A 16,675-nucleotide genomic window follows, 5' to 3' on the forward strand; every position below is an offset into this window, starting at 1 on the left:
ATTTTTTTTTTTTTTTTTTGAAGAGTTAGAAGTTAACTTATGAAACAAAATATGCATTTTTTTTCTTCAAATATGTGAATAACATTAAAAAATATGCATATTTTGTTTCATAGGTTGACTTCTAACTCTTCAAAAAAAAAATTATTTTTTTAATTTTTACCTGTACAGAGAGGACCTGGAGGCCTGCAGCTCCTGAACTTAGAGGCCTATCCAAAAAATCTTAAAACTTGGTAAAATTCATCATATAAGAATGATTTTATCCCTAATAACCAATCCAAAGATTAAGCCTATACTCACTGTTTACGCAAATGTGTCAAAACTTCCCCCCCCCCCCCTTAATATTCTTCAAGTTTTACAAATCTTTATTTTCCTGTTCAATTTCTTGTGGTTGTTCTTCTAAAGTTTGTTGTTCAACAGGCTGTGCTTCAATTTGAGCTGGTTCTTCTTGCTGTGGCTCCGGTTCTTCTGCTGCTTGTTCAGGCGCAGGCTGAGACTCCTCCTCCACTTGTTCTAATATGCTTTCCACCTAAAATAAAAAAAACAATAGGTAAAAAGTGAAACATCTACAAAAAATTCCTAAAAATATTGTAATACAAAAAAGAATAAAGAGTCAAGTACAAAGCTTTATCAACATTGAATATTTTCATTATCAAAAAAATTTGAATAATATTTTCATAATAATGATGGCGGCGTGATGAAAACAAATTGAGCTGCAAAAGAGAAAAAAAAATATTAGTTATTTATCGCATTGTATTATAGGTAGACACCTTTCCGCGGATATTAAAATGAAAAATTATAACATTACCACCAGTTTCGTTAGCCCAGAAGGGCCTAATGGCCAGACTAGCAAAACTGGAAGGTATTTATAAGTTATTTTTATATTCGTGGAAAATTGTTTGTAATATGATGCTTTACATGATTTTTTAGTATGACTGAGAACCAGTCCTAATCAACTGATATTAATCGGTTTCGAAGCTATGATACAAAATATTCAATTGTTGAAGATGAATTGCAACCTGTTCTTCTTCCTGGTCGCCTTCATCTTTTTGTCCCTCAGGTTCAGGGCTTTCATCACCCTCAACTTCCTCTGCATCTCCTAGAAATAACGGATAACTTAGAAGCAGATGTAGGCTTAGGTGTACCACAATTCAAGGATCAGTATTAAGACCAGTATTATTTGTCATTTTTATAAATGATCTGGATGACTGTGTTAAACAGATTATTGACTTAATAAAAGAATTCGCTGATGACACAAAGGCTAGAAAATTAATCAAAATCCATAAAAAAGAAAAAAGTTTTCAATGATATTCCCTGCATAAGTTTGTCTAAGTGTGTTTATGTTTATGTTTATGTTTATATAATTCTCATGGCCCCTACTGGAGCATATCGAGAATATTAGGGCATCATCAAAACATGTTAATTTTATCACAGATATAAGTACAACTAATAGAATATTCTTCACATTAACGGTTTTGTTAAAAGTCTTTAAAGTTTGTCATATTCTTTCTTGAAAATGTACAGGTTTCTTGCAGATTTTACGTTATCTGGTAGATTGTTCCATAGGTCGATGACCCTATTGGAAAAAAAGTTTTTGTAGACATCTGTGTTTACCCGTTTTTTCTTCAGGTTGAGTGGGTTGGCAGCTAGTCTAGTGACTCTTCCCAAATTAACATTTGCTCTTGTAAACCAGATGTTTTCTTCAACTTTGTCAACTTTGTTGAGGATTTTGTAGTCCAACACGTAGCAAGATACCCATACATTTATTATATTTTTTTTATGTTAGTTACAAAAAAAAAACACTCAGTGACTAATAAATAAATAGTGTCTCTGAATACTTAAACTTATGTAGTTAAGAAAAATGAAAATTAAAACTTTTATAAGGTGAAAAAGAACTCGTAAGAGGCTTTCAATGCACAAATACAATTTTCTTTGTTATAATAAGGGGGGGGGAAGTTTTGCCACTTTCGCTTACTCCGTGATTATTGGGCTAGGTATTAAAGTTAGACTATAGGTTATTTGGGATAAAAGTTTACTTTTGGGTAGTAGCTCACGTATTTTTAATCATTTTTTGGATAACCCCACCCCCTAGCCCCCCGGGGCTCAAAAACCCCCTAAAAATGAACCTAACCTTAATTTTCTCAGGAACAATTTGACCAATTGAGATGATTTTTTAAACTTAAGCTTTTATGCTTATATACTAACTTCTAGTTTAGAAGTCACCCCCCTGACGCCAACCCCTAGCCCTCCGGGGCTCCAAAAAACCCTAATAATGAACCTAACCCTAATTTTCTCAGGAACCATTTGACCAATAGAGATGATTTTTTAAACTTAAGCTTTTATGCTTATAAACTAACTTCTAGTTTAGAAGTCACCCCCCTGCCGCCAACCCCCAGCCCTCTGGGGCTCCAAAAAACCCTAAAAATGAACCTAACCTTAATTTTCTCAGGAACCATTTGACCAATAGAGATGATTTTTTAAACTTAAGCTTTTATGCTTATAAACTAACTTCTAGTTTAGAAGTCACCCCCCTGCCGCCAACACCTAGCCCTCCGGGGCTCCAAAAAAACCTTAAATGAACCTAACCTTAATTTCTCAGAAACCATTTGACCAATAGACATGATTTTTTAAACTTAAGCTTTTATGCTTATAAACTAACTTCTAGTTTAGTACCTAGTCACCCCCCTGCCGCCAACTCCTAGGACTCCGGGGCTCCAAAAAACCCTAAATATGAACCTAACCTTAATTTTCTCAGGAACCATTTGACCAATAGAGATGAATTTTAAAACTTAAGCCTTTAAGCTTATAAACTAACTTCTAGTTTAGAAGTCATCCCCCTGCCGCCAACCCCTAGCCCTCCGGGGCTCCAAAAAATCCTAAAAATGAACCTAACCTTAATTTTCTCAGGAACCACTTGACTAATAGAGATGATTTCTTAAACTTAAGCTTTTATGGTTATAAACTAACTTTAAGTTAGAAGTCGCCGCCAACCTCTAGCCCCCTGGGGCTCAAAAAAACCTTAGAAATGAACCTAACCTTAATTAAAATTTCTTATTTGAAGAGTTAAAGGTACATTTAATAAACCAAATATGCTTATTTTTGGATGTTATTGACATATTTGCTGAAAAAATTAGAATCGGCCTCCAGGTTCAGGTGCTGCAGGCCTCCACGTCCACTCTGGAGACTGGTAAAATTAAAATTTCTTATTTGAAGAGTTAGAGGTACACTTATTAAAACAAATATGCATCTTTTTGGATGTTATTGACATATCTGATGAAAAAATTAGAATCGGCCTTCAGGTTCAGGTGCTGCAGGCCTCCAGGTCCACTCTCGACAGGTGAAAATTAAAATTTCTTATTTGAAGAGTTAGAGGTACACTTATTTAACCAAACATGCTTCTTTTGGATGTTATTGACATATCTGCTGAAAAAGTTTTAAATCGGCCTCCTAACATACTTGAAGATAAAATTTAAATCGGCCTCTAAGTTCAGGTGCTGCAGGTCTCCAGGTCCACTCCTGAGACAAGTAAAATTAAAATTTCTTATTTGAAGAGTTAGAGGGCAACTTATAAAACAGAATATGGATCTTTTGGCCAGGGTTTCGGATCCGGATCCGGATCCGCAAGGATCCGCATATTTTGAGTCCAAGGATCCGGATCCGGATCCGCAAAAAAAATGCGGATCCGGATCCGGATCCTTAGACTCCAAAAAATGCGGAAAAAATGGAAAAATCTACCTAAATTTATAAAAAATCTCAGACATTCTCTTGATGAGAGCCAATCTTTAAGGTTTAGGTTCAGACTTGAAAATTAAAAGTATTTTTGACTTCGAATTAAAGAATAAAATTTTTTTTGAAAAATTTGGTGATTTTATTTTTATTGTCAAAGATCCGGATCCGGATCCGCACTGACCAAATTTTGAGGATCCGGATCCGGATCCGGATCCGGATCCGCATAAAATCAATGCGGATCCGAAACCCTGCTTTTGGCTGTTATTACTATTTCTGGAGAAAAATATTAATTTGGCTCCAAGTTCAGATATTCACCTGTCCAGCTGTAACCAGCGGTCATCAAGACGCAGGTAAAAGTGTCCATATCAAAAAGTATCAATGAATATGATACCTAACATGTTTTTAAAAACTGAGAAAAAAACAGCGAAAATATCTGAAAATACCCCCAAAAAGCATTTAGAAGCCTGCAGTACCTGGAGGCCGATTTTATTTTTTCTTTAAATATGGTTATATTATCCAACAAGATGTTTATTTTCTTGGGAATTGACCTCTAACTCTTAAATTAAGAATCTAAATTTGTTCATGTCTAGAGTTGAACTGGAGGCCTGCAGCACCTGAACTTGGAGGCCGATTTAAATTTTATCTTCAAGTATGTTATTAACATCAAAAACAATGCATAGTTTGTTTTATAAGTTAACCTCCAAATAAGAAAATTTATTTTTACCTATCCAGTGTCCACCTGGAGGCCTGTAGGACCTGAACCTGGAGGCCGATTTTAATTTTTTCAGCAGATATGTCAATAACATCCAAAAAGAAGAATATTTGGTTAAATAAGTGTACCTCTAACTCTTCAAATCAGAAATTTTAATTTTCACCTGTCGAGAGTGGACCTGGAGGCCTGCAGCACCTGAACCTGGAGGCCGATTCTAATTTTTTCATCAGATATGTCAATAAAATCCAAAAAGTAGCATATTTGTTTAAATAAGTGTACCTCTAACTCTTCAAATAAGAAATTTTAATTTTTACCTGTCTCCAGAGGGGACCTGGAGGCCGATTCTAATTTTTTCAGCAGATATGTCAATAACATCCAAAAAGATGCATATTTGGTTTAATAAGTGTACCCCTAACTCTTCAAATAAGAAATATTAATTTTACCTGTCTCCAGAGTGGACCGGGAGGCCTGCAGCACCTGAACCTGGAAGCCGATTCTAATTTTTTTCAGCAAATATGTCAATAACATCAAAAAATAAGCATATTTGGTTTAATAAATGTACCTCTAACTCTTCAAATAAGAAATTTTAATTAAGGTTAGGTTCATTTTTAGGTTTTTTTGAGCCCCGGGGGGCTAGAGGTTGGTGGCAAGGGGCTTCTTATAAACTTAAAGTTAGTTTATAACCATAAAAGCTTAAGTTTAAGAAATCATCTCTATTAGTCAAGTGGTTCCTGAGAAAATTAAGGTTAGGTTCATTTTTAGGTTTTTTTTTGAGCCCCAGAGGGCTAGGTGTTGGCGGCAGGGGGATGACTTCTAAACTAGAAGTTAGTTTATAAGCATAAAAGCTTAAGTTTTAAAAATCATCTCTATTGGTTAAATGGTTCCTGAGAAAATTAAGGTTAGGTTCATATTTAGGTTTTTTGGAGCCCCGGAGGACTAATGGTTGGTGGCAGGGGGGTGACTTCTTAACTAGAAGTTAGCTTATAAGCATAAAAGCTTAAGTTTAAAAAATCATCTCTATTGGTCAAATGGTTCCTGAGAAAATTAAGGTTAGGTTCATTTTTAGGGTTTTTTGGAGCCCCGGAGGGCTGGGTGTTGGCGGCAGGGGGGTGACTTCTAAACTAGAAGTTAGTTTATAAGCATAAAAGCTTAAGTTTAAAAAATCATCTCTATTGGTCAAATGGTTCCTGAGAAAATTAAGGTTAGGTTCATTTTTAGGGTTTTTTTGGAGCCCCGGAGGGCTAGGGGTTGGCGGCAGGGGGGTGACTTCTAAACTAGAAGGTAGTTTATAAGCATAAAAGCTTAAGTTTGAAAAATCATCTCAATTGGTCAAATGGTTCCTGAGAAAATTAAGGTTGGGTTCATTTTAAGGGGGTTTTTGAGCCCCGGGGGGCTAGGGGGTGGGGTTATCCAAAAAATGATTAAAAATACGTGAGCTACTACCCAAAAGTAAACTTTTATCCCAAATAACCTATAGTCTAACTTTAATACCTAGCCCAATAATCACGGAGTAAGCGAAAGTGGCAAAACTTCCCCCCCCCTTATAAATACATTTATAAGTGTATGAAATCCGACCTCTTCAATAGTAGTTTATTAAATTTGATTTTTATTACCTTCTTCATCTTGCTCTTCACCTTTAGCACCCTCTTCTCCTCCACCACCTTGAGCCTTTAATATGTTAAGTTTTAGAATACCGTAAAAACTTAATTACTACCTATATACCTAACAAATATTTATGTTAGGTATAGTAGTTTTTTATCCCCATACTTTGACAATGAACTTCTCTTCTACGTAAAAAAAATAAATCTATCATCCATGATTATCGCTATCTTATATCCTTATTCTAAAACTTCGACAATAAAAAAACTTCAAAATTATAAATATTTTTAATTTTTATAAAGTTGAAAATCTTACCTGATAATATTCATGAATTCTTTGCACTAAATCTGCTTTGTTCCCACCTAATAAATATTACACACGTTAAAAAATCGCAAATAAGAATATAAACAATTTTATAGCACAATAATGTTATAATAAAAAGAAACCTAATGAAAGAATATTTTTTTGTTTAACTCAAAATTAAAGGGAAAATGGCATAAAGTGTCTTAATTTGATAAACGTTTTGAGGTACTTAGAACAGTGACATTTTGAATTTTGCAAGCATATAAATACTATTTTGCATTAGTATTTCAGAGGGAAGTATATAATGCATGAAAAATATGACACCAAAAAGTTTTTCCTTGTTGTTAAGATTTTAATATTACGCCTATCAAAAAGTTAGATGCCTGAGTACTCGAGTAGAATCTCTGAAAAAACGCACCATAATTAAAGGAAGCATCAGTACGTGTAAAATCAAATTCTTCTGAAACGTCATCAATTGAAATAATATCAAATAGGCAAATTTACAACACTACGAGATTTAATGAATATTACTTTGAGAAAGACCCAAGCGCTGCAATTCTTTCTTGAGATCAACAACTCGAAGCTTTTGTAAATCCGCCAAAGACGGAATTTCTTCTTCCTCTGACATTTTTATTTGCTTTTCTCTCTAAATAACGACCTGAATTACAAAAAGAATGAAAACAACGATAGGTAAGTAGCTAAGAACTCAAAATCTTGGACACACATACGGCCAATGTAATACAAAGGGCAAATATTCAGTACAGATTTGAAGTGCTGGTGATAAAACACAAACAAATGTGTTATTTCTGGTAGCATATCTGGCGAATCAACGCCCAAACTATATAATTAGTGAACGCTTAAAGAAATCAGTCGTCTTTCATTAATAGCAGCGAAGAAATTTATCATAAAACTCAATAACGTTTCTAGCAGGGGCCAGCTTAATGGCTAAATATTGACAATTAATTTTGATTTATCTATATCGCATTTCTAAATTCCGAAGTCATTAATTGTTTTATTGCAAAACCCTTTACTACTGATCTACTTATTATTTAACTCTAATTATTGTCATATTTTAAAACTTAATGGAGTTGTTTGAGAAATTTAAACAAAACTTAAACAAGAATACAATAAGCTATTGAAATGGTTGCATAAAGTCGGCAAATGTAAACAGAAGAAAAGATCACTGACTATTTTTTCACGTTATTTTCTCCCCTATAGAAAATAAATGTTTAATCGAGTCTTGTTTAAATAATTTTATTTAAAAACTCTGATTGATATTTTTAAAACAATTTTTAGCAATGACAGTAAGTCCGAGAACTCAAATTAGGCAAAAAAAAAAATGCTTACAAATTCAATAAAAGAAGGGGAAAATTAACAAAATAGATTTAGACCGGTAAGCAAGCGCGCCATGCCAATAATGCCGCTAGAAATATTTTTATCAACTACAAATATAAAAGTCGTCTTTTATAGGTTTTCTTGAGTATTCTAATAACAAAAAACTACCTTTTTATGCATAAAATAACAAAGTTTAATGTTTTACGAACGTATCTCGAGACAAAAGGTAATAAAAAATTCCAATAAGAATGAATTTAAGAATGAATTTTTCTATTTTTATGCTCTAAAATGTTAGTTTTGTAGATACTATTTTTTAATTTAAAAAATAAAACATAAATTTTTAAAACTTATTTAGTTTAAATTTCATTTATTTACTTAAATCTAAAACAAATATTTCTACAATACAAAACACCCCATTTGATCGTAACGGGCTTTCTAAAGCTTTGTCTTAAAACTGTGTTAACATAATTTCCCAACTCAGTAACACTATTATTTAGGATATTATGTTTTCTTTTATTACCATCCATTTATTTCAAAAGTTTCAAATTTGAAATGAAATTAGTTTTTCATTAAAAAAAGTTTTATAAAATAACAAAGTAACAAATTTTTCCTTTATATGAAAGGGGAATATTTGTTAGAGAAAATAAGTCCTATTCCCCGTCACTAGAAATAACAAAGCGTTTGTGTTTTGGTCTGTTTGTTTGTGTTTGTATGTGCGTTTGTTGTGTCATATGTGTGCGTACTTTGGCCTGGATGTGCGTTCGTTTGTCTGTTCGTTTTATCCTAGCTCTGCCTAGCAGACAACGAACAAACTTAAATGTCAAAATTGTTTATTTACCTCGTAAGCAAAAGTCATTTGGACTGTTGTCATTTTAGGAAAATTTTAGACAACAAAGAAATTTTAGTTAGTAACAATTTTGATGTTATAAAGTCACCTACTTTTCTTTATTAAGACAAAATTTATTTGAAATACAGATTAAAAGCAAATCATATGATTTATATAAGAAAGTATTATTCAAAGGAATTTGAATGGTTTCGCAATTATGATGAAATATAGATTAATTATATAGTTTATGTCATTTTGTTGTTGAAATTATGGTGTAATATTTTTCTTATCGATTTTTAGATATTTTACTTATCATTAATTCAATATTTAGTCAGGCATGAAATAGTTTTTTTTTCTTCTAAAGCTTAAGATTTCTATAACTACATAACTGATTTTGAAGTTTTTCCTTTCAGGGAAGATTCGATCACATAGGTCTTCGTGTTGTTTTTGGCTATTTATTTATATGTTTAAGCCTTGAGATGGTTGAGGATTATTTTTAAAGCTCCACTGGCCTTGAAGACAAATTCGATCAGACCCTTTAAATAATTCAATACTTGTCTATTTTTTGGTTATTTTAAAATTGACTCCTTATTCATAAGTATTTTTAAAGATTTTTAATCTATAAAAATTTGCTTTCAAAGCCCTAATTGGAAATATACTTACTGTTTCCTCATTGTATTTAAATTTAATGGTGAAATTGTAATCCATATTTTATCGTTTCGAGGTCCTAATATGAAAATAGTTACTAATTCCTCATTTTTACAAATACTGATGAAATTTCTCACAAATAAATAACATTAAAAAGAATTTAAATAAACAGTTTAGGCACACTGCTATAATAGAATTGATCTTTGAAATTGCAATGTTCAAATAGCGACATTTTCAGCAGATATGGCCATTTACGCGTTTTTTATATCAAGACATGTAAATCTTAAAATACTTTTTTTCAGAAACAAAACAGTATTAAAAATTTCTGTATCAAAATGTCGAGCGGATTTGATGGATTTGGACTATTCGATCCTGGACAACAGGTAGAGCTAGTTTTGATAAAGTAGCTTCGCTACTACCAATAATATATAGATATCTAGTTTTTGAATTATATTAATCCCTAAAGTTTAATAAACAAATTCTATCTTTCGTTGGCTTAAAAACTTATTTTATTATTGGGGGTTTATTTTAAAGGGGGGAGGCGGATGTGCCACTTTTTGAAACCAAAACTAAAAGTCAACAAAGGAACTCAACTAAAAAAAGAGTTACAGGTCTGAGATTTTGCATGGCAGTTGCTTTATAGAGGTACAATATGGAACTGTGAAGAAACGGCGGCGCAACCACCGAAAACCGCCGTTTCCCGCCGAATTTTTTTTGCAATTTCTCGGCGGTTTTCGGCGGATGCGCCGCCGTTTCTTCACTGTTCCATATTGTAACCCTATAAAGCAACTGCCATGCAAAATGTCAGACCTGTAACTCTTTTTTTAGTTGAGTTCCTTTGACTTTTAGTTTTGGTTTCAAAAAGTGGCACATCCGCCTCCCCCCTTTTAATTGGCGGGTATCAACTATCAGTGTCCAAACTTTTCCACTAATAAACACGTACTAATAAAGACTTATGAGAAGTTAAAAATAATTTTTTTAGGACGAACCAGTAGACGAAGATTTATTTTTATCTGCCACAGAATTATTAGAGAAAAAGGTATCTAAAACTGTTAAATGTCTTTTTTGAAATTTGAAACTAATGGAATGTTTGATAGTATGGAGATTATTATTCTGTTGATATATTATTGATTAAATTTCTATGTTTGCTTTTAATTACAGCTCAATAAAATCTCCATGAAATATAGAACTTAATTGGTTTGGTTGGTAGTGAGCGAGATCTTAAAACCTTCCTCTTTTTCTTTTCGTTAAACTATTAACAACATAAATAATCATAGATCTTTTATGTAATAAAGTTTTGAAATAATTCCCCTTATGAATATAGATTCCACCAAATCACAATAATTCACTAAAATGTGTATTTTTAGCGACCGTCAAGAAAGTCTACGGGTAGCATGACACGGTCCAAATCCGGGTACAACCTGAAGAAGCCAAGTATTAACAGTAATACAATTAAACATAACAACCATAGTCACCACAGCAGTAGCTCAGCAAGCAGTGCAACAACTGCTAGAAGTTCCAGTGCCAATGGGGGTATTCCAAGGTAGCTCTTAGCTTGTTTTGAATAGTTATTTTGACACTTTTTCTCTTCATGAAAATATTATATTTCATTCCTATGTACCTATTGTTTCTTACTATAAAAGAAAGAATTAGTTTTAATGTTTTGATTTTGATTATTATAGTGTGTGTGTAGTGTAATAATCCATTTAAACATTTTTTAGATCTGCAACAAGTTTAGATCTGAAGTCAGCAGTCAGGGCGGGCAAAGGTTTGAGGTAAGGATTTATTATTAATAGCGCAGCTACTATTAAACCCGAACCTTTACGGAAGTTTGTCGATATGTCTTGATATCCATTCCAAAGCCGCTTCATTCCTAAGTAAAATTTATTTATCCAAGAAACCATTTCAATTTTGTCTAACTTACTATTTACTGTACTGTTTCTTTATCTGCTTAGTTTACAATTTTTGTCCAAATGAAAATATTTTTATTGACAGTTTATCAGTGACGCAATGCGATGTTTACATTTTTAAAGGATTTCAAATGTTGAAATACTATACTATAAATAGGTATGACAGTACTGATAAACATATTTAAAACCACAAGAGACTAAGTACAAAATTTAAATCTTCCTAAGTAATAGATCTTAAATATCTTGAAAAAATGACGAAATCCATGCAGAGATTCTCTATTAATCACAGCTTTTACGTTTTTTGAAAGGCATATTCATTTTTTAACTTTTCAACCAATACCAAAAATGTTTAATTATTTCTTAGCCCTTGCATGGTGCCAAAGACCTTTAAAATAGTAGTATCTAAAAAAGTTTTTATGTGATTCTGTCTGTCGTATTTTTGTGAAAGGAATAACTATAGGTATCTATAATACAAAGTAGCTTGATGTCTGTCCATCCCTTATGATCTCGGTAACCACTAAAACCGATTGGATTCTACTCTTCAGGGAATATACCTACTGGTCCTGTGGTGGTTTTAGGCTATTTTCTTGAGGGGGTGGGACACCAACAACCCTCCCAAAAACAAAAAAATACCCCCCCCCCCCCATTTTTTTGTTTATTGGGAAGTTAGTTTACATAAAACTACGGGCAGCACCAGTAATACTTTTTTTTATTAATTACCTCTTGGGGCAAAGCCCCTAGAGGCTAGGGGCGAAGCCGCTAGTTGTTAATGAAAGTTTAATCTTAAGTTAATTATTTAGAGCTAGCTTTCCTCGTATTGTAAACTCAACAGGGAGGGAGTGGACAATAGACACTTTCTTGCTGTTTATCTTATGATCCCCCAGGATACTCCTTAAATACAGTCATAGTCTATGTTAGATTTTTGTAAGGGGGGGGGGGTATTTATTTTTGATTGTCTTATCCCTGAAATCCTGCATATTGTAAAGCCTAGCATTTAAGATTAGACGTTACGGCTATGCAAACTGTTACGTAATTTTTGCTCTTCTAATACCTGGACAATCGAGATAATAAATAATAGATGGATAAAGTTCATTAGAAAAATAGGCATTAATTAGCAGCTACTTTTTAGTAGCAAATAGGGTATAGTATGTTTTCAGTATGGCTTCGAAACCGATGAATATCCGCTGGATTAGAACTGGTTCTCAGCCATACTGAAAAATCATGTATAACATCGTATTTAAGACAATTTCTAAGAATAATAAAATAAAAATCATAGAATTAATACTAGTTTTGTATTTTTTCATTTTAATATCCGCGAAAAGCTGTCAATAATACTTTGTGATAACAGTATCACAAAGCTGTATCTCTGTTGCCAAAATAAAGCCATGGTTTTTTTTAGTACTGGCGGAATAAATATCACGCGCCTGACAAAGCACTTTGACAAACCTTTGATATTCCCCAACAAGCAGGAAACATGTTTTCACTTATTTCTTTTATTCTTATTTATTTATCTGTTATAAATTCTATTGTATCCGCTAAAAACAGGGATGACAACATCTATAAAACAGAACTCCTAAAATATAACAAACAAACATTGGGAATACTTTTAGGGCGTCAATACTGATTAAGCAGAATATTAATGTATAGGTATAAAGTATAAACAAAATTGTAAGTTTATTTGTTGCAAAACTGATTAAATTAAGGATACTACTTTAGGACATACTTACATTTTTGGTAATGGTTATAGTGTTTATACGCTTTCTGAATCGTATCTAACTACTACAGGAATTCACCATGCAAAGTTTGGAATCGATTGGACAATTATAACATGCCTAAATTAACGAAGACCTAACCTTTACGGACGGACCGACCCTAATTATAGAAAAGATTCCCTTTGGAAAAGAATACACAAAGTTGCACAAATTGGAGGATTTTTCATTTCAAAGCAAAATGCACCAGGAAAATACGCAAATAATACGGTATATAAAAATGTAAACAAATAAAAACTATCGTACGATTACTTCCTCTACTTTTCCTTCTTTTGAGCAGGGCATCTACTTTATAACTACGGTGTGTCAGTGTGTAATTGTATATTCGTGTAAAAAGTAATTTTGAAAATATACAATTTCATGCTTGTTTATTAAAAAGAACAATTTAGAAAAACTAAATGACAAAAATGTTATTAATCTTTGATTTACTGTCAAGCGTATCTTTCAGGGACGCCAAAGCTTTTTATTTTGAAGGGGGTAAAATAAGGGGTTTCAAAGTTTAAGGGGGATAACACCCCTTTAAGTCTATGACATCTTATAATATTCTTAATTTTACGATTATTTGAAAAAATGCTTTTAAATTATCTTTTTAGATAATGCTATTTTTATTTTCATGAAAAAATTGTAAACTTTTCATTACTGCACTACATATGGGCATATTATTCCAAAATAGTTAATTTATTTTTGCATGCAATTCTGTCGTTTTAAATGCGTAGCTTAGGTATACTGTTTCGTTTTACCCTGTTTGAATTATAAGTGCAGCTTCTTTTTGAATAGAGTATTTTCGTTACTCCTTTGATATTGCGATAATTATTATTTGCATTCTGTGATTTCCCGTCTTGGTATTACATTTACATAGGTATACGTCATAAGATGTTCTTTCTGTTTTGTAGATTGCTGTTACTCAGTACTAATTGAAACAATTGTCATTGGTATCCAAGCTTTACTCATGTATTATATTTATTTGATACTGCATTTAATGTTTAATTAAAGCTTATCAGCTTAGATTATTCAAACATTGGTTTTCAATTTGGAAGCGGAGCTTTTCTATTACTAGGTTATTTTATGTTAAAACCATTTCACAGCAATACTGAAAAATCATGTATAGCATCGTATTGCAGACAATTTTTCTCGAATATTATAATGTAAATCATGAAATAAACAGCAATTTTGTCAGCACGATCCTTCGTCCCCTCAGGGCTAACAAAACTGGGTTTCATCTAATATTTTTTTATTTTAATATCCGCGGAAAACAGTCCTTTTCCTTCTTTATTTTCTCATAACAATAATGTTGTTTACTTTTATTGCTCCGGCTCCGATAGGCATAATTTTACTTGTTAAAATAGAAAACTGATATGTACTTTTGTTTTATCATAAAATCAATACTATTCTAGTCATTAGGTAGTCATGTATAATTATGGTAATAACAACATAATTTAGTTTTACTTTTATTGATTTGTTGCTTAACCCATTATTTTCTAGGAACCGAACGATATCCGAGCACCCTGCGATGTCCTTATCAACGTGGGGAGTGGCAGAATCGTCCGATGATGATTACACCTACCTTCCCCCAGAGCCTCAGATGGGTAATATTGAGTACAAGCTGAAGTTGGTTAACCCGAGCTCTACCAGATTAGAGCACCTAGTAACACAGGTAGGACTAGGTAAACAGGAAAATAGACTGATGGACAATTGGACAACTAATTTAATAGAAAAAATGGTGACAACATTTTTTTTTAACAAACTTAAGTTAGTCCAAGCTCAACGAGATAAGAGAACTAAGTCTTAATGTAAAAAAGACAGATATATGCAAGTTATATTGGATATAGTTAGATGGAGGAGATAGTATGGAAAGCAGATTTACTTATTTATGGACAGAGACAAACATATAAAGAGTAAATTCGTCTGAAAAAATTGACATATATCTTAAATAAAAGCCAAAAAAATATTGTTTTTACGACGTTGACTTTTGAGACTTTAGTGAATTTTGATTGGTTTACTCATTAAGTTGAGTGTTCAAACGTTTTAACTACTAATTTTAATCTACTTAAGGGGTAACTTTGTGTATTATATTATATCATTGGGAATGTGTGTGCAGTGCATCAATTTATCGGCCATTGTCTTATCCATTGATATCCCTAACAAATAAGACTTGTAATAATTGTAGATGAAGTGGAGGTTACGAGAGGGCAACGGTGAGGCAATTTACAACATTGGAGTCGAGGATAATGGAGTCATGACAGGTCTTTCAGAGGAGGATATGTCCTCCAGTCTTGATACACTCCAGGAGATGGCAAGGAGGCTTGGAGCTACGTTACAGGTATCCTATTTTCTTTCTATACTATCTATCTATACTAGCTGTTACGACCCTAGCATTTAGTCGTTTGTAGACAGAAGAGGGCTTGACAATCCATCCCAAGACATAAATCTGTAAAGAAAATAGCCTAAAACCAACACAGGACCTGTTTGATGCATTCCTAGAATAGGCAATCGATCGGTTAAGTAGTTATTTAGATCATAAGCACCATACAAAAAAAACTTCCAACTTTATTATAGGTTGTCAAACAATAGCTCAATAAAACTTTTTTCTTCAAATTTTTTTCAAGATACAAACCACCTACTACGTCACAAATCTAACTGCATTTTAACATGCTAAAAACTTCATTTTGTATTAGAACGGTTTAATGGGAGAGTTAAGCAATAAAATAATTTTTTCTATAGAAGAAATATTCAGTTGTTCAACACATTCCTAATAATTTTTTTTTGCATTTAGGATTCACATTTTAAATTATTTAGTAAAATAAATGCACATTAATTAAAAATAGTTTTGTTCTTTTACTATATCAAGAGACTAACGTTTCGCCCATAGTATCTAGGGACTAGAAAGGATACTACATTGGCCACTTCTACGCAGTGTATCTACCTCCTTCAACAGCAGCAACACCATCAGCAGCAGTCGTGGAGCCAAGAGCCAATACTTACAATCTCCCATCTTTCATCATGGGAATCGTCATCACCATCACCATCAAATCAAGAGGTTTTTTAACAACTTCGACAATGAGGACAAACCCTCAGCTGTACTGTGTTTTTACTATGTTTGACAAAGAATAAGAATGTTCCAGCTGGTCTTATTCGGCTACTTCTACTTATTGCTGGCATTGAACAGAATCCAGGACCCTGGTTCTGTCCAGTATGCACTAAACCTGTTGGCTCAACATCAGTACAATGCTCATCATGCTTGGCTTGGCTCCACGTTAAATGTTCAACACTTAAAACATCAAAAGAACGAAAGAAACACAACACCTGGATTGGACCATGCTGCAATTCACCCCCACCCCCTCCATCTGTGCCCCCCACACCCCAGTTTCAACAACCCCCTCCCCCCAGCAACCCCCCTCCTCATCGTAACCCCCCACACCCTCGTAACCCCTGACCCCCACGTGAGCCCCCTCCCCCTCAGCAAAACCTTCTCCCCAACAGAGGCTACAACTCTAGAATCCTGCAGTACAACATCAACGGCATCATCAGTAAAATTGATGAACTACTCCACTATATGGAGTATAAGAAAATCTTAATTGCTGCGATTCAAGAAACGAAGATGACAAACAAATCTAAATCCATCAATGCTCCAAATTACACATTTGTCAGACAAGACAGAGGAAAGGACAAAGGTGGTGGACTGGCCTTTCTTGTTCACAAGGATATTCACTTCACCCTCGAGAAAACCCCCCCTGGCTTGTCTCAAGACCCCCACATGGAAACTATGACCATCAGCATACCTGGGGACGAATCACCCCTAAAAATTAGAAATGTGTACATTCCACCCCAGAGCAGTTGCAGTCAAGGT

General features: G+C 33.4%; 2 protein-coding genes across 4 annotated transcripts in view; one reads left to right on the forward strand and one right to left on the reverse strand.

Moving 5' to 3' along the window:
- The window catches only part of LOC145328671 (GTP-binding protein 2), an 80,891-nt gene that overhangs the window by 48,983 nt on the left and 15,233 nt on the right, over nucleotides 1-16,675 (forward strand). For all 3 annotated transcript variants that reach the window (XM_080172456.1, XM_080172454.1, XM_080172455.1), the window contains exons 2-7: nucleotides 9,452-9,532; nucleotides 10,132-10,188; nucleotides 10,517-10,692; nucleotides 10,871-10,924; nucleotides 14,311-14,482; nucleotides 14,996-15,148. In XM_080172456.1, the coding sequence (XP_080028582.1) occupies nucleotides 9,485-9,532; nucleotides 10,132-10,188; nucleotides 10,517-10,692; nucleotides 10,871-10,924; nucleotides 14,311-14,482; nucleotides 14,996-15,148 (660 nt within the window). In that variant the 5' untranslated portion in view covers nucleotides 9,452-9,484. The remainder of the gene's footprint in view (nucleotides 1-9,451; nucleotides 9,533-10,131; nucleotides 10,189-10,516; nucleotides 10,693-10,870; nucleotides 10,925-14,310; nucleotides 14,483-14,995; nucleotides 15,149-16,675) is intronic.
- Nucleotides 342-7,004, reverse strand: LOC145328676 (uncharacterized). The gene is made up of 5 exons (XM_080172463.1): nucleotides 6,872-7,004; nucleotides 6,353-6,399; nucleotides 6,052-6,106; nucleotides 1,017-1,096; nucleotides 342-526 (listed from the first exon to the last, which is right to left on the reverse strand). The coding sequence occupies exons 1-5, from the start codon at nucleotides 6,966-6,968 to the stop codon at nucleotides 353-355; spliced, it is 453 nt and encodes a 150-aa protein (XP_080028589.1). The 5' UTR covers nucleotides 6,969-7,004; the 3' UTR covers nucleotides 342-352.

The sequence above is a fragment of the Acartia tonsa genome, chromosome 9 (genome assembly GCF_053477335.1).
Source record: "Acartia tonsa isolate MP-2025a chromosome 9, ASM5347733v1, whole genome shotgun sequence".
Lineage (NCBI taxonomy): Eukaryota > Metazoa > Arthropoda > Copepoda > Calanoida > Acartiidae > Acartia > Acartia tonsa.

What these genes read in the sequence shown, in the direction of transcription:
- LOC145328676 (XM_080172463.1), bottom strand. Translation starts at nt 6,968, where the DNA reads ATGTCAGAGGAAGAAGAAATTCCGTCTTTGGCGGATTTACAAAAGCTT. An exon ending in GCGCTTGGGTCTTTCTCAAA is followed by an intron (nt 6,400 to 6,871) that starts GTAATATTCATT and finishes AATATTTATTAG; the next exon opens with GTGGGAACAAAGCAGATTTA. An exon ending in GCGACCAGGAAGAAGAACAG is followed by an intron (nt 527 to 1,016) that starts GTTGCAATTCAT and finishes TTTTTATTTTAG; the next exon opens with GTGGAAAGCATATTAGAACA.